Source organism: Nipponia nippon, unplaced genomic scaffold (assembly GCF_047370975.1).
Source record: "Nipponia nippon isolate SJK-2023a ecotype South Korea unplaced genomic scaffold, ASM4737097v1 scaffold_1, whole genome shotgun sequence".
Taxonomy (NCBI): domain Eukaryota; kingdom Metazoa; phylum Chordata; class Aves; order Pelecaniformes; family Threskiornithidae; genus Nipponia; species Nipponia nippon.
Genome location: NW_028262290.1, coordinates 143,904,826 through 143,922,475, shown reverse-complemented (window position 1 = coordinate 143,922,475; position 17,650 = coordinate 143,904,826). Strand labels below are relative to the sequence as shown.

Here is a 17,650-nt window from a genome sequence, read left to right as displayed (position 1 = left end):
CATGAAATGATAGAGTTTTAGATTCCTGGAGAAGTAAGGCGGGGGGTCTGCAGAACTGCCACCTTGGACTTCTGGAGGGCAGCTTTGTCCTGTTTAGGAGCCTGGTTGACAGGGTCCCTTGGGAGGCAATCCTGAAGGGCAAAGGAGTCCAGGAAGGCTGGACATTCTTCAAGAAGGAAATCCTACAGGCACAGGAGCAGGCCATCCCCATGTGCCAAAAGACGAGCCAGTGGGGAAGAAGACCGGCCTGGCTGAACAGAGAGCTTTGCTGCAGCTCAGGAAAAAAAGGAGTTTATGACCTTTGGAAGAAGGGGCAGGCAACTCAGGAGGACTACAACGATATCATGAAGTTATGCAGGGAGAAAATTAGAAGGGCTAAAGCCCAACTAGAACTTAATCTGGCTACTGCTGTAAAAGACAACAAAAACTATTTCTATAAATACATTATCAACAAAAGGAGGGCTAAGGAGAATCTCCACCCTTTATTGGATGTGGGGGGAAACAGAGTGACAAAGGATGAGGAAAAGGCTGAGGTACTTAATGCCTTCTTTGTCTCAGTCTTTAATAGTCAGACCAGTTGTTCTCGGGGTACCCAGCCCCCTGAGCTGGAAGACAGGGATGGGGAGCAGAATGAAGCCCCCATAATCCAAGGGGAAATGGTTAGTGATCTGCTATACCACGTAGACACACACAAGTGTATGGGGCCGGATGGGATCCACCCAAGGGTACTGAGGGAGCTGGCGGAAGTGCTCACCAAGCCACTTTCCACCATCTATCAGCACTCCTGGCTAACCAGGGAGGTCCCAGTCGACTGGAGGTTAACAAATGTGACACCCATCTACAAGAAGAGCCAGAAGGAGGATCCAGGGAACCACAGCCCTGTCAGCCTGACCTCAGTGCTGGGGAAGGTTATGGAGCAGATCATCCTGAGTGCCATCACGTGGCATGTATGGGACAACCAGGGGATGGGGCCCAGTCAGCATGGTTTTATGAAAGGCAGGTCCTGCTTGACTGACCTGATCTCATTCTATGACAAGGTGACCTGCTTACTGGATGAGGGAAAGGCTGTGGATGTTGTCTACCTGGACTTTAGTAAAGCCTTTGACACCGTTTCCCAGAGCATTCTCCTGGAGAAACTGGCTGCTCATGGCTTGGACGGGCGTACTCTTTGCTGGGTAAAGAACTGGCTGGATGCTGGGCCCAAAGAGTTGTGGTGAATGGAGTTAAATCCAGCTGGTGGCCGGTCACAAGTGGTGTTCCCCAGGGCCCAGTATTGGGGCCAGTTCTGTTTAATGTCTTTACCAATGATCTGGACAAGGGGATCAAGTGCACCCTCAGTAAGTTTGCAGACGACACCAAGCTGGGCGAGAGAGAGTGTTGATCTGCTGGAGGGTAGGAAGGCCCTACAGAGGGACCTGGATAGGCTGGATCGATGGGCCGAGGCCAATTGTATGAGATTCAACAAGGGTCAGTGCCAGGTCCTGCACTTGGGTCACAACAACCCCATGCAACGCTACAGGCTTGGGGAGGAGTGGCTGGAGAGCTGCCTGGTGGAAAAGGACCTGGGGGTGTTGGTTGACAGCCAGCTGAATATGAGCCAGCAGTGTGCCCCAGTGGCCAAGAAGGCCACTGGCATCCTGGCTTGTATCAGGAATAGTGTCGCTAGCAGGACCAGGGAAGTGATTGTCCCTTTGTACTCAGCACTGGTGAGGCCACACCTCGAGTACTGTGTTCAGTTTTGGGCCCCTCACTACAAGAAGGACATTGAGGTGCTGGAGCGTGTCGAAAGAAGGGCAACGAAGCTGGTGAAGGGTCTAGAGCACAAGTCTTATGAGGAGCGGCTGAGGGAACTGGGGTTGTTTAGTCTGGAGAAGAGGAGGCTGAGGGGAGACCTTATTGCTCTCTACAACTACCTGAAAGGAGGCTGTAGTGAGGTGGGAGTTGGTCTCTTCTGCCATGTAACAAGTGATAGGACAAGAGGAAATGGCCTCAAGTTGCACTGGGGAGGTTTAGGTTGGATATTAGGAAGAATTTCTTCACTGAAAGGGTTGTCAAGCATTGGAAGAGGCTGCCCAGGGAAGTGGTTGAGTCCCCATCCCTGGAGATATTTAAAAGATGTGTAGATGTGGTGCTCTAGGATCGTGGTTTAGTGGTGGAATTGTCATTGCTAGGTTAATGGCTGGACTCAGATGATCTTAGAGGTCTCTTCCAACCTAAACGATTCTATGATTTGGCAGGTGCTGCTCCATAGAAGAGGAACAGCTTCTGTTCATAGCTATATACTGAGGGACTGGAGTTGTAAAGTAAGAGAGGAGAAGCAGCAGGCTTTCATGTAGGATTTTAGGAAGAAGTTCCACATTTCACCAGCATCCCTTAAATGCCCTGGCTTTGCCATGCCGCTGCTCCTGAGTAATCCTGTTGAGTTCAGGTGTGTTCAAGTCAGTGGTAAACAGGATCCAAGCTATAGCTTGTTAGCTGTGAGTACAACATGTTTCTCATCATGAGACTGTGGATCTCATGGCTAGCTAAATGCTGTGCATGTGCTGATAAATTGCTGTCCTGTGTTATGAAACACTGGGTATCAGTTGAGGTAGGGTAGTTCTGTGCGTATCTATAAATGTTCTGATGAGATAATCATTAATCTGAACGTGATCTGTGAGAATGGGCAGTAGTATAAGCTAATAATACTAATTTTTTTCAGCATTTTTTAAAAGCTTCATGTTCCTATCACAGAATTATGAGAAAATACATGATGTGAGTTAAATGCAGTTTTGAGAACTATCAGGAAAGCTAGCAATGTAACTGTTTTTTTGTTTGTTTGTTTGTTTTTTACCTTCTCCTCCCTCAAAAGATGAAGTTATAACTTCACATGGTGCAATTGAACCAGACAAGGACAATGTCCGCCTAGAGCCATATTCTTTGCCACAAGGTTTTATGTGGGACACATTGGATCTTAGCAATGCTGAAGTTGTAAGTAAAAGAATTTTTATATGTATCTAAAATCATGGAATTTTATTCTGATTGCATGTGAATAAATCTTTGGATTTTTTTGTCTGTGTTTTCAGCTGAAGGAGTTATACACACTGTTAAATGAGAATTATGTAGAAGATGATGATAATATGTTTAGGTTTGATTATTCACCTGAATTTCTTCTGTGGTGAGTAGCAAGTTCCACATTCTGCTCTGGCTGGAGTGCAAAGAAGGGTGTTTTTATTACATCTTCTTAGGCAGTAATTTGTAATTATTTCTGTCATCAATTCTAGGGCGCTACGTCCTCCGGGCTGGTTACCCCAATGGCACTGTGGGGTTAGAGTGTCTTCAAACAAAAAACTGGTAGGATTCATAAGTGCCATCCCTGCAAATATTCGTATTTATGACAGGTAAAATGCACCATTACCTTTTATGTTAGTAAAAGAATAACACCATGAAACAAATCTTAAACTGGTATCCATTGCCATAGAGAACTTAAAAAGAGAGAAGGCAGCTCATTGACCATAAAGAGTCAGAAGAATCCTGTGTATGTAGCACAGCTTTTTTTTTTTTTCCCTCCCCCTCTTCCCACTCCTCCCCATTCTCCCCCCCCCCCCCCCCCAAAAGCTTGTGGACTCCTTACAATGAAAACCAGTAATACATATTTAAGGAATTTGCTTATTGATAGATGATACAGATAATGACATAGAATTTTCTGACCCTACTGAAAAGTATTTAAAGGATAGTCAGTCAGCGGGACTTCCTTGGCCAGGTCTTCATACACTGACAATCATACAGTACTATGATACCGCATAGCATGTGCTTGGATGCCATTATGCATCTTGAAGTAAGGCAATTGCTTAAGTCTTGATAGAGCTCTGAAAAAAGAGTGTTGCAAATATCTTAGACACAGCTTGCATATTGCACAATTTGCCATTGCAGTCGCAATCTCATAGATTAGTATTTGGTGCCGATGTACTTTGTCGCAGGCCGATTTATTTTTACCTCAGATTCTTCTGTCACAACATGGAAGACTACAGTTATGCAAATCAAAATATGCGATGTGCAACTCTAACTTTTCCACTATTTAATGTCCTTTTAGTGTGAAGAAAATGGTAGAAATCAATTTTCTGTGTGTCCATAAGAAACTGAGATCTAAACGGGTAGCACCTGTACTGATTCGGGAAATAACCAGAAGAGTAAACCTGGAAGGAATTTTTCAGGCTGTTTACACTGCTGGAGTGGTACTCCCCAAACCCGTGGCCACTTGCAGGTAACCTAGGTGATGTTCATAATAATATCAGTTCCTATAGCAGTCATTTTAAAGAACATTTTATGTAATTGGCTAGAAACAATAAAAGCATAAAATTCAAAGAAATTAAATGTTGTGACTAACCTGAAGGTCTGAATGTTTGTCAGGGTGGGTTTTTTTGGTTTCTTTCTTTTTTTTTTTTTTTTTTTTTTCCTCTCCTCTTCCCTCCCTCCCAGTGCCTTGGATAAAACAGCTTCTCAGACTAAAATCTAAATTTGGGGTTGTTTATCGTATCTTAAATAGACTAATAGATGTTTCTGTTGACCTTCTGGTGGAAGCCATGCTAGCAATGACAACATTGTATACCTGTGTTTTTCATGTGGCCTGTTTCCCTGCTGGGACACTTCCCTGTTGACCTGGTTGCTTGCCAAAGATGGCAGAGCATTTCTGGGAATTGTATGATTTGCTTTTTTGAAATGCTTTTGTCTTTCCTGGAGAAAGGACGACTTCATCGGCATTTGGTAAAGATGGGAAAACTGTCACGTGAGAAGAGTTGTATGTAATCAAATATAATTTTGTTTGCTTGGAATGGATTTTATTTCTACTGGGAAAAGTTTAGTTCCAGCGGTCTTAGTTCAGCTGTCTATCCTTCTGGAGGACAGGATACTTTTTGATTTTAAATTGGTTTTCCACCTATCAACACCAAAGATCCTGTAAGTCTCTGTAATGAAGGATGGGGAAAAAAAAAACCCATGGTGTGTTAGAGTAACTCGAGATGTTCTGTTGCACAATAATCTCCTAGGAAGAGGACATCTCCTTCAACAAACTACTTAGACATGAGCAGAGGGTCTTGTCTGTACAAGAAAATAAATGTTACCATGTGAGATTGTGAGGGCTGTAGCAAGTACTAAAATGTTTAGCCCTGTGATTACTCATTGTGTAATAAAAAGCATTTGCTTAGATTCAAAGTATGATGGTAGCAAGCCTGTTTAAAAGCTATTGCTTGGATATAGCTTTTCTTTATCTTTTGTTGGTCAAGCTTCTTACAGACATAGTACAGGCTTGCTTAGAAACAAATTTGGAGAGGAGAAGGAGCAATGTGAGAAAGCAGGGAAATGGATGCAAGTGAAGCTGATACTTAAAATACTATTTAATCTCAGTATTAATTTTATTTCCAGGTATTGGCATCGATCACTGAATCCCAGGAAATTGGTGGAGGTGAAATTTTCACATTTGAGTAGAAACATGACTCTACAAAGAACAATGAAGCTCTACAGACTTCCTGATGTAAGCAGTATGACTGCAGAGAATCCCCACAGTTATTGTGAGGCCCAAAATAACCTTCCATCTGTCTCTGACAGCACAGGCTTTTCTGTGGAAAGCCAGTGTGTGCAGGACATTAAAAAAAAAAAAATCTCGTTGATGAAAAAGACCTTAAGGGCTATACTAAACAGAAGAGACTATTGCTGGAAATGTAGATCTGTATATGGAGAAAATATAAATTTTGACTTAAAAGCCTTAAACAAAGAAAGAAAAAACCAGAAACTTTGACTTCATAAACATGTGGGATTGAGTCGAAGATACATAAAATTATTCTCGGTATGATATATCTGATAAAAGATTACTGGAACAGAAAATGAATAGTTCGGGTCTTAAAATTCTCAGAGAAGTCCATCAGAAAGTTGGCTGAGTACAGTGGGACTGTTGATTCCACTCTAATTCACAGCTTTTTGTGTTCTGTCAGAGAATGTTCTTCTGCAATGAGCAGGCTCAGCAAAAGCCACCTCAGTATGTTATGTACTGTTTCTTTGCATGGTCTAGCAAAAAAACCAAAGTAGTATTCTGGCATAGCTAGGTTAGTTAAAAATTTTTTTTTTCATGTTTGCAGCTAATAGTTAGGCTGGCAAAAAGCCTTAAGGATGCATTTCCATGCCAGGGCAAGTCACTGTACGTTGTCTGAGATGTACTATTAAAAAATCTCATTGCTGTAATTAATAGCCTATAGGAGCTTGTCTAAGTTTTACGACTGACAGCAGTTTCTTTGGTTGTAAAAGCTACCTTTCTATTTGGAGGGATTGCAGAATATCCTTTACCTGTACCATATCAGTAAACTTTTTTTTTATTTAAACAAACCCTCCCTTTAGGTTAAAAAAATACTTTTTCCCTCACTTGTACTTTGTAATGATTTATTTGACTTTGGAGAATTGTGTCTGTTGGTTATATTTAGCTTGATGCTGCAGGTTCTCTTACTACTTATATATTTGACTAATACTCTGAGCACTCCTCAGTATAAAGCACATGCCATGGCTTGATCTGAACTCCTGCTGCTGTCAGAGAGACTCGTTTCCTGCGCTGCCTGCATGCTACCTGTGCCTGCACACGCAGGTTCTCCCTTGCGTGCAGGGCAGCCGTTTTCAGAGCTTAAGAATTAATAACCAAATTAATTAGGCTTTAATTTTGGAGAGCTAAATATAGCTTCCATCAAATCTTGAAGACATTTTTAATAGTCTAAAAAAAATGCAGCAGACAATTACAAATACAGGTTTTGGTGGCAACTCTAGTACTCTTTCTCATGGAAACAATACAGGAGAGGAATAGTTTAAAGAATAAGAATCTTACAGTACAAAAAGTGTAACTACCGAGAATAATTAGACATAACAGCAGTTGTACCCTGATCATCTTCCTTTATCATAAAACCCAGATTTCAACAGAAAAATAAATTACGGAGAACAAAAAATACATCATATCTCATTCATAAAATATAGCTAAGGCAAACATACTGTACAGAGATGTGCAAATAGAAAATAGGTGCTTTGAAAATCAGCTTTTAAAACTAAAAGTGATGTAGGAGTCCATATGCCTCAGCTGTTTGTTTATTTTTAGATTGGACTTGGGAGCTTCTCCCATGGAAAATAAAGATTTAATCTTTGTGCTAATGTTTTCCCTTTAGGTCTTGTGCTTTGGGTTTTTTTAGAGTTTTTTTTTCCTAAGAAAGAGTTTAAGTGCTGTTGAGGATCTTTATCCTCAGTTTCAGGCCGTTACCATAAATGGTACTGTCACACAACTTTGTTCATTTGGGCCACATTATCCTATCCCTCAGCACCAAACACTGTTTCTTGCATTGTAACCTGTTTTCTTAGCATCCTTAGAATATCATTGCCACTGGGAGCTCATCTCCCTTTAAGAGGAATTAATCATTCCTAATCACTTGAACAGTCTGAATTAAAAAGGTTTTCAGAAATAATAAATACTGTAATTAATAAATACCACCCTCACTGAAGGCTGTGTTTGTGCATGTACCTATAGATATAAAAAATAAAGTGGTTTTTTTCTAAGCATTTAATCTCTTGAGCAAGGAGTTTTTGAAAGAGGTAATTTTGGCTGTGTTTAGAATAAGGATGGGAGCGTGTTGGTATGTCTTTTCCTTACCGATCAAGATCCTGAGCCAGGATACTCGCATGAATATATGCCCAGTGTAGCTTGATATGTGGTGCACAGAAACAAATTTTAGCCTGGTTCTGTACACTTTCCCTCACTTCTGGGGCTGCAAATAATAATTTACCAGTGGCCATTCTGAGCGTTGCTGGGGGATAAAGATGTTCCAGCCCAGCTGCTTTTCCTCCCATCCTGCTCCAGTGTATGGCTTTAGAAGAGGGACAAAGGCTTGGAGGGAGCTGAAATTAACCTTTTATATTGTAGTTCATGAGGAGGTTACGAATGAAATATGGCACAGGAAGCGTCATGTTGATGAGTCAGGTGAATACCCTTATGGATTCAGGGCATTTAAAAATCTAGACGATGTGCTGTTGTGGAGGAGAACCATAGTCCGGGGCTGCTCAGGAAGGCAGGAAGACTAAAATCTAATATTCAGGCCAGAGCTGTGGGAAAACATGCCTTGATTTTTCATCTGGCTGCTGACTCCCAGAGTACGTGAATAAACACCTCCCCCAGAATAATGCCTTTTGAGCAGAGCATGATCAGCTATACTAATTTCAGGCTTCCAGTAATCAAGTCTCTACCTGGCTGCTCTTGCAATTGACTTTGGTATGATTAATGTGATACGTGCCCAGGTATGTAGCTCAGACAGATGAAGCAGGATAAATGAGCTCTGAAGAGAACAAGCCTTAGCCTCCCTGAAAGGAAATATCCGGGAAAGCTAACAAAAGCTGGGGAGAAAACTTTAGTCACCTTTGCTTGTGTAAACATTAACGGCATAGTACTGGAAAGCAATTTTTTCCTCTTCTGGTGTTTAAAGTCAAATAACTTTATTTGTTAAAATGCTGTAGGTTTTTAATTTCAGGCAGGTGTAAGTTATGAGAAGCTTTCTTGTCAACAGAACAGCAGTTGAGCCTGTATAGAAAGTTGAGTTAGCAAGGGAGTTTGCAAGTGTTAAGAATAGATGGAATTTTTTTGTTAAATAATTTCTAATTAAACTTTATCAGCTGACTTTAGTTTATAGATTGACTGTAATTTTTATAAGTTTGAATCACAAGTGTTCTTGTCTTCAGATTAACTTCTGATATGCAAGTTGGTTTATGTTTTGTTTCTGTGTCTGGGCCCTAGGTAGTTCAGAAGAAGATAAGAAATAAAGACTGACCTAAAAAAAAAATAATAATACAAAATGCATGAAGTCTAGGCTGTTGGCAATGGTATCTCTTTCTCTGGAGAAATGAAGTTGTTTCAGTAATGAAATAAAAAGATTGAAGTGCCCCAGACTGTCTCAATAATTAGAAGAGAGGGAATTCTGATTGAAAGCCGTTTGTAAAATAGCATAATGAATTAGGTGGCTGGGGTAAAGTAGGCTAATAATGAATGCATAGCAAGTGGAGTGACTCTGCAACCTACTTTCAGCCTTTGCTGTGTATGCAGTTTTCCTTTCAACATCTTAACATTTATTTTTTCTTTTGTTACAATAAGGCCACAAAGACTTCAGGTTTGAGACCAATGGAACAAAAAGATACTAAAGCAGTACAAGAATTAATCAACACTTACTTGAAACAGTTTAATCTTGCTCCTGTGATGGATGAAGAAGAGGTAGCCCACTGGTTCCTGCCTCGGGATCATATTATTGACACTTATGTAGTAGAGGTAAAACATGACCTAACTGCTTCATGAATGTACATGTGAATGCCACTTACAAAAGTTCGTATCAGCATCAAGTTTTTGAAATGCAGACAGTATGAAAAATGTGTGCTATAGGTAGAATTTGATATCATGATTCCAAGGTTTGTTCTTTGTATTGCATTCTGTTAATGAGAAAGTGTTTGGTTGTGATAAACTGCAGTGCTCTTATAACAGGGTATTTTAAAGAAGAATTTTGAAATCTCAAAATATCACTATCTTGGAAATATTACAGCAGAGAACCTTACATATTTTAAAACCAGCCTTTCTACCTGCATTCCTCCGTTTTTTTTTCCATAGAGATATGACACGATAATAAGCAGTGGTCTTCAAATCTCCTTTTCTAGACAAAAGGAAAAGTGATACAATGACTGAGATAAGGATTTGGTTCGAATTCAGTATCATTCTCTCAGGTGTCTAAGTTTCTGCCATACACCAGTTCAAAATTCTTTGTTTTTAAAACCAATTTTAGGGACACCTGCTGGGGGAATTATGTTTTTTGATGGTCTGCTTCAGTAAAATATATTTTTCAGTAAAAGAGTGTTTGTGTATATATGTGTATGAATTTGTATATGCGTGTGTGTGCATATCTATACATGTATATGCATGAATATATGTAAAATAGAGAAGTAAAAGTTAACATCCCTTGGTGCTGTCATGAGTTGCTCTCAGCTAGGAGTTCAATTATCTTAAAAATTATAATCTTCGTCCACTAGCAGGATGGACACCGTCATCTGTTCCTATCACTTACTCTTCTCTCCCCACCCTACCACCCCCACCCTCCAACCTGTTGGTCACAACGCTTCTCACAAAATACGCAGTACAGGAATAGATTAGCATATGGATTGGAAATCTCCAAGGCATGGTTGGAATAGCTGTGATTAGAGCTAGTGGAGAAAGATACACTCTTCCCTCTGAGTCCATGCTAAATCAGTTGTAGACATCATATTTAAATAGTGTATTGCTTTGTTTAAAGTGATAAGGTTATTTGAAAACGACTAGCACTAACATCCTTAAACCTACCAGCTCCTCACAGAAGCTGCAGGTTGTGAAGCTCAGTGTTCCCACACTGTGGAGGAGTCTTAGCTGAATTTAGAAACCTGCTGCTGGAGATGAGAGGTCCTGTTCACCAGTTGTCATTGTCCAAGCTTAGCTTTCTACTTACTTTTTAGTGGCTCTAGCGCTCAATGGACTCTTCTATGGTCTAATTTAATTTATTGTCCCTCCTTCTTTCTCCACCCCTTCTTCTTCCCTGCCCCGCTCCCTGGGTTGGTTTTCGGCTTTGTTGGTGAGTTGAAGCCTACAGAAGAGTCCACAAGCACCAGGATCAGCATGAGTGTGCCATTGACAGTGCCATTTTAACTGGACAGCTCAGTCTTCACTTGCTTGTTTTACGCTGTCTCTTGAACTAGTTTTTCAATCTACAAAATGTAGGTTTGTTAGTGCTTAAAATCTTTTTAAGACCTGTGTGACCTGGAGAAGTTAGTGTCAGATTTTTAAGTCATCTTTGTAATGTGCAGAGCTAAAGCCTTAAAATACTCTGTATAATTCCTGAATTAATATTTTCACCATCCTTCCTGAATTTAGTGAGTGACTTAATAACTTTTCTGTTATTTGTTGTTAGTTTATCTCTACTACAGAATCTGTACCTGCTCTAAGACAATAGCTTTTTTTGCATGTGATGGCTTCAACTCTTACTTTTTACTGTAGAAGTACTATCAATTTAAGGATCCATGTGAGGTCCTTCATTGAGCTCAAAATAGTGGGCACCAATCATTCAAAAATAAAGCAAACAAGCAAGAACAAGCATTTGTGTGTCTCCTTTGCCTTATATTCTTTGAGATATCAGGAGACCCACTTGGAATAGGAGGGGTGAAGATCTGGGTAGTTCTTTTGTGCTCAGCATGTCAGTCATAACCCATGTAATAATTATGTCCCATTTCCTACTAATCTACACTCTTGAAGATGGTTAAACTCCATTAGGGTACGTGAAATATTAAGAAAGTTTATGTAGGATACTTTAGATTTCTGTATAAGTACCTTTTTTGATGACTACTGGTCTTATTAGAATTTCAGTGTGATTTAGCACTGTTGTCTAGCAAATGGATTGTGCTTGTTGATTAATAATCGCTACAGCTGATTTAGATATGCTTTGTATACCAGTATAGTATATTTTTTTTCTGGTTTTAGAAAGTTGAGAAAATTATTCCTCAATGTGAACATCAGATTTAAAAAATAATCTTTTAAAAATAAGTTCAATTGGAAAAAAAATTCTATACTTTTTGAGGAAGTGTGCTTTGTCAACTTTGTTTGTAGCAGGCTAAGCCTGGGAAACAAACTGAAATCCTTGGCAATTGGTTGTCAAAATGTTATTGGTGTAATAGACTAGAAAAATGTAAATGTTTGTTTCCTTTTCTGAAGTGACTATTTCAGGCTTCAGTCTTGCTTTGATGTATGGATACATCCTCGGCAAGAATTCAATTTCTTCAAATCTTAGCCAAGATTACCTGTTATACCATAATACTTACGGTGTGCAAAACTGTGCTGCATTTATTATTGACTTTCTGCAGAACTGCCATGTTAGCCTAACCAATAACTGAGCGGTTACTGCTTATTAATTGCCTTTTTTTTTTTGTAGGGCTCAAATGGTATTTTAACAGACTTCCTGAGTTTCTACACATTACCTTCAACAGTGATGCACCATCCTGTTCATAAAAGCCTCAAAGCTGCCTATTCCTTTTACAATATTCATACAGAGACCCCCCTCTTGGACTTAATGAATGATGCACTCATTATAGCTAAATTGGTAAGTTGTGGGTTTGGTTTTTTTTCCTGCTTCTTTCACAGAAGTATTCTTAGGAGTGGTGGCAAGGTAAGAACTGACAGCAATTTATCCATGCCATTGCATTCTGTTTTCATTTACTGTCTACAGCACAGAGTGCAGTTGATGAGACATATACAATACATATATTAAAATATAAAACACTATGTTTGTTTTTTCTTTTTACTTTGAGTGATGCTAGGGAATGACAAGTGCATGAAGATCAAGTGTTTGCAATAGCTTGAACTGTGTAAACATCCAAGAGCACATCAATGACCATGTTCACTAAGTACCAGAAGAATGGAAAGTATCACTAAAATAGTTTCCCTTGGAGATGAGTTAATAAGTTCTATTAAATACATTTTGTTTGTTTGTTTAAGCTATTTTTTATTTCTACAAAACGTAAAAGTTTATTTTTGCAAGCTTTCTCATTTTGTCTTGTTACTAATTGCTGCCTGTAAAGCTCTGTAGATGATGTCATGTAGCTTTTAAGCACACCTTCGTGCATGGAATTACGCTGATAGATGGTTTAGTTGAATGGAGGATAAGAGACTATAAATGAAGTTTTTAAACATAGAAATTGTAAGAGTTTAGTGCTGTCTGATGAAAAACTAATGCTCAGCTCTTAATCATCAGGGTTTCATGGGAGTGCAGCGCAAACACCAATGGCAGTGTAGTCTGTGGTACAGAGCAGTGCAGGTGATGCACATCCCAGCACTCTGAATAAATTCTGAGAGACCTGTTTAGCCCTGGCAATTTACAGCACTGCACAGGCTTCATCCAGTCCATGGCATCCATTCTAGCAACCATTCCCAACACGCTGCAGAGCATAGGCATGTTTTCTGCTCCTCATGCTTTGAAGCTTGCCCCTCCCTTCCAACTGAAGTGTTGCTGCCGCACTGCTTGTGGTATTACACCTACCAGATGAGTGCTCAGTGCAAGCAAATGTTAGCTGTGCTCCAGCCGACCATGGTCAGAGCCGTCTGCGCTGCATGTGGCACAGGGATTTCTGTGTTGATCTGTATGAAGCCAGTGATGGTCTGCAAAGGCTGCATCTGTTCAGACTTCAGGCTGCATGAAAGCAGCCACATAGTCTTCAACTTGTCTGTCTCAGCCATGTTTGTGCAGCATTGCAGCTGAGCTGCTATCTATGACATGAACTGCTTGCTGAGGTTTGTTGACCTATAAGCAGTATTGACTTGAATAACTATTTGGCAAGGAAAACTCCTGGATAGTTGTGGGGAATATAGAACCCCATTATTCAGGCTCCAGAGTAATACCAAAGGAAGTTCAGAGACAGACTTTGAAAGGTATGAAGATACAGGAAGCTGGCTAGTATAATTTTCAGAAGTGGCTAAAAATACTAGTACTACTTGCTTTTAAAAGTCAGAGTGGAGAAAGGAATAAACGTTGGTCTCCATTTGAAGTGTGGCATAGGGAGCTGAGTGGCTGGCCATTTCCTAGGCCATGGATGGAACGAGTGAGGACGCAGTTACGTGGTCTAACCACAAGGCTTTGCACCTTCCTCTGTCTACATTTGTTTCTGAATGTGACGTGTGAGTCTTTTCTTTTAAATGGATCATCATATAGTTAGAATACTGGGATTTAGGTGCCTGTGGATTTCCAAAGTACCTGCTGGGCCTGTCTGCATCATTAGATGCCTAGTTATGTTTGAAGATCTGGCACTTGGACTTTTAGATGAGGAGAGATGAGGCAAGAGAAATGATAAATGCACTCCTATTCACAGCTTTCTGTTTACAAATATGCTGGGTCTGGCTGGGATGGAGTTAACTTTCTTCCTAGCAGCCCATATGGTGCTGTGCTTTGTATTTGTGACTAAAACAGGCCTGAAAACACACCAGTGTTTTGGCTATTGCTGAACAGTGCTTGCGCAGCCTCAAGGCTTTTTCCCTCTTTCACCCCCAGCGAGTTGGCCGAGGGTGGGCAAGAGGGGTCACAGCCAGGACAGCTGACCCCAACTGACCGGAGGGATATTCCACACCATAGGATGATGTGCTCCACAATAAAGGCTGAAGGAAAGGAGGAGGAAGGGGGGATGCTCCTGGTTATGGCATTTATCTTCCCAAACCGCCCTTATGCACGCTGAGACCTTGCTTTCCAGGAAGTAGCTTGACATCTGCCTGCCGATGGGAAGCAGTCAATTAATTCCTCTTTTTGCTTTGTTTGTGCGTGCAGCTTTTGCTTTCTCTATTAAACTGTCATTATTTCAATTCACAAGTTGTCTTGCCTTCCTTGTATTTTCTTCCCATCCCGTGGAAGAGGAGCAAGTGAAAGGCTGGGGTGGGTGTTTGGCTCTTGGCTGGGGACACCCCACCTCAGTCCTTTCTGTACTTTTACTCCCAAAGAATGCATTTTGGAGGTACAAATTCAACTCCGCAAATTGCTTTCAGGGTTTGCATGTCAGTTTAATGTTGATTTTTATTTTCATATTATATTACGTAAAATTAGCTTAGAACTAAGTCTAGTAAAATCTTGGCAATTATAGGACAAAATGCCTGACCTCCAAAGCAAAACCCCAAATTTCGAGTTATGCACTTAGGTTCCATGTATTCTGCATGGAGAGAGTGGGATTTTGCAGCAGGATAATCCCCCCAAAACCCTGTGTATTTTATTGTTGAAGCTGACACTAAGTTTCTAGATCTAGAACAAGAGAGAGACTATAAACAGGGAAGAAGTTCACTTCTGAGTCTGCTCTAATCGTCTGGCAGAGCTGTGGAGCAAGTATCTTTGAACAGGAGCTTTTTAATACCTCTCAGAAGATATTAACCTGAACCTAATCTGCTAATGTTTAGATACTGAATTAAAACTACATCTGTAGACTTCATCATTTGTTTGAATTTTGAGTGCTTAACTGCAGAGCTCCTTTAGTGTGTCTGTACCTACAGTGTGTCACTATTCTCCCCCACATTCCTTCCTGCCTTCTGAGATTTCTGTTACTGTCTATTACTAACTTGGAATATTTCAAAATTTACTTCTTTAGATGCTAAGTGTCAAATCCTTGCCACCTTATTTGTCTTGTTTCTGTGTGTTTTTCACAGCACATTTAACTTAGCATAGCTTCATCTGTGCACAGAATGGTCTTTGTGTAAGGTGGCGGGGGACCTTACTAAACTCACTGTCTGTGCTTTGTGACTTTCTTTTAAATAGTTCTAAACTGACGGAGACCTTAAAATGTTCTTTTTCTTCAACTCCCTTTTTTCCTGATATGAGGTGCTTATCTAAAAGAAAAAAAAAATCTTGTTTTTATACTGAGTAAAGAATGTTCCTTACCATCTTCTTGTGCTTAAGTAACTGAGCATTATTGTTTTATAACTTATTTTTATCTTAGAGTAGAAAAAGTCCTGCTGGCGCACTGCCTTTGTGCTGTTAAGACTCCAGGATCATAGGTCAGACTCCCTTGCAGTTAATTGCAAGTAAATGGACTTTTCTATCCAGATCCCCAAGCAAATTCAGCTATTCATACATGATGATTGTCACTGCGATGGCTTAACTGACCTTGTTTTTATTTTGCTTGTTAAGAGTTCACAGTGAGTTGGGATTTGAGTATGTTTGTGTTGCCACACAAAACCCTGAGGCTAATGTGGCTATGTGGCTGTTCTGAGAGAAAAATGGCGCTTTGAGTGGTGAATTCGGGAGGCTGACGAAGAGAGGAGTTGGTAGAGGGTGCGTGGTAGGAGAGGGAGTGTAACATGTGAAAGATTGGAGTTCTAAAGACAATGGCATTTCAGAAAAGGACCAAATCACAAAAATATAATGTTTATTATTAACAGAATGATAAATGGCTGAAAAACACCATAAGCTGTATTTATGCAGCTTTAGCTGGAATAGGCCATGTGTGTCAAAACACTACGTGACTGTAAAAAATGCATATCTATAAGGATAAAATAATGGATAATGCTTTAGGGACTCTTCAGAACTTTACCCCTGAAAGCGGCTTTAAAATTCCTACCCTTTGGTAGATAATCTTCAAGCAAAGTTGTGCCTTATACTTCACTTTTTTTTTTTTTTTAACTGGGAAAATTTCTTTGTGTGTGTACCTAATTAAAAGGCAAGATTTATTCCCTTGTCTTTTTTTTCCACTTAATTAGCTCGGTCTCTTGGATATTGTATGCCACTGTGTAACGTATCATTTGTGCATAATTTGAAACTTTAAAAAGTAAAATTTAAAAAATGTTTTGCTATTGCCAGAAAGGATTTGATGTGTTCAATGCACTAGACTTAATGGAAAACAAAACATTCCTGGAAAAACTCAAGTTTGGGATTGGAGATGGAAATTTGCAGTATTATTTGTACAACTGGAGGTGTCCTGGCATGGAATCTGAAAAGGTAAGGGAGAAAAAAAGAGCTTCTGAATTCTGCTAGGTATAATGGTACATTAATTTACACTGGCCAAAATGGGCAGAAGTTTTAAAATAACTTTTTTAATTAGTCATATTTAAGATCCATAATTGAGGTGCAGAAAACTAACGATGTTTAGATTTATTGCCATACTTGAACTAAAATACTGTATTTTTCTTCTTCCTTTAGGTTGGTCTTGTATTACAATGAGGACACTTATGTTTATAGAACTCTGAGGTCATCATTTGAGTTAATTTGATCTCCATAACTCTTGGAATGGTATTGTTCAAGAGGAGTAAAAGCACAACGTCAGTGATACTGAAATAGTCCATTAAACCTGAACAATGATGGCATCCATATGTGACCAAATTTATGCATTTTCAGATAAATCGAAGGTCCATGAAACTCTTTTATTGTCCATGAAAAGAATAAAAGCACATTCATTTAAGTTTCAAAGCTTAGCTTGCACCTTGATGAGAAGAAGGTATTTTTTTTCCACTCTGTAGAAAAGACTGTTTTGTACAAACTGAACTTCAGTGGTGGATTAGGGTACAAAAATATTTGCTATTATGTGGATGAACTGCTGCATTTCTATTTATTAAGTGGTGGTGTATGTTTGTCAGTGTAACAGAATGAAGGATACAAACTTGAGTATCTTTGCTTATTTACTTCACGTGGATATCATCATTTGGGGGAAAATCATGAAGTACGATACGTTTGTAGCTCTATGAAAGTCCTGGATGTTTTTGTAACTGGAGCAGTATGACAGTGTACTGGTTTAACCAGTGCATTTGTTTCTCCATAAGCAACGCTGCCAAATCAATAAAAATACAGATTTGTACTTTGATCTTCAATAGATCAGTGGATTGATTTAACAGTATCGCACTGTTCAGTGCAGGTGTTATCTATGTTGCCGGAATGATAATACATTACTGTACTTAATTTACAGTTGTGGCACAAAACCTTAGTTTTTCCTCAGTAGAATAACATCAGCCTGTGTGTAAAACTAAGAATTTTAGTAGTGCTATCAGGATATTTATAGTTTGAATGTTTTCAACGCTTCTGCGAAATTGCACATATTCCTTTGTCTACTTTGATTTCCTATGAAGTCTGTAATTCTAATGAAA

The 17,650-nt window shown here is 39.7% G+C and overlaps 1 protein-coding gene across 1 annotated transcript in view; it reads left to right on the top strand.

Moving 5' to 3' along the window:
• Positions 1–17,370, top strand: part of NMT2 (N-myristoyltransferase 2) — a 33,677-nt gene extending 16,307 nt beyond the window's left edge. Inside the window, exons 4-12 of the mRNA XM_087775722.1 lie at positions 2,852–2,970; positions 3,066–3,157; positions 3,264–3,380; positions 4,073–4,243; positions 5,401–5,509; positions 9,140–9,310; positions 11,982–12,149; positions 16,374–16,511; positions 16,713–17,370. Of these exons, the coding sequence (XP_087631848.1) occupies positions 2,852–2,970; positions 3,066–3,157; positions 3,264–3,380; positions 4,073–4,243; positions 5,401–5,509; positions 9,140–9,310; positions 11,982–12,149; positions 16,374–16,511; positions 16,713–16,733 (1,106 nt within the window). The 3' untranslated portion in view covers positions 16,734–17,370. The remainder of the gene's footprint in view (positions 1–2,851; positions 2,971–3,065; positions 3,158–3,263; positions 3,381–4,072; positions 4,244–5,400; positions 5,510–9,139; positions 9,311–11,981; positions 12,150–16,373; positions 16,512–16,712) is intronic.
• Positions 17,371–17,650: the final 280 nt, after the last annotated feature.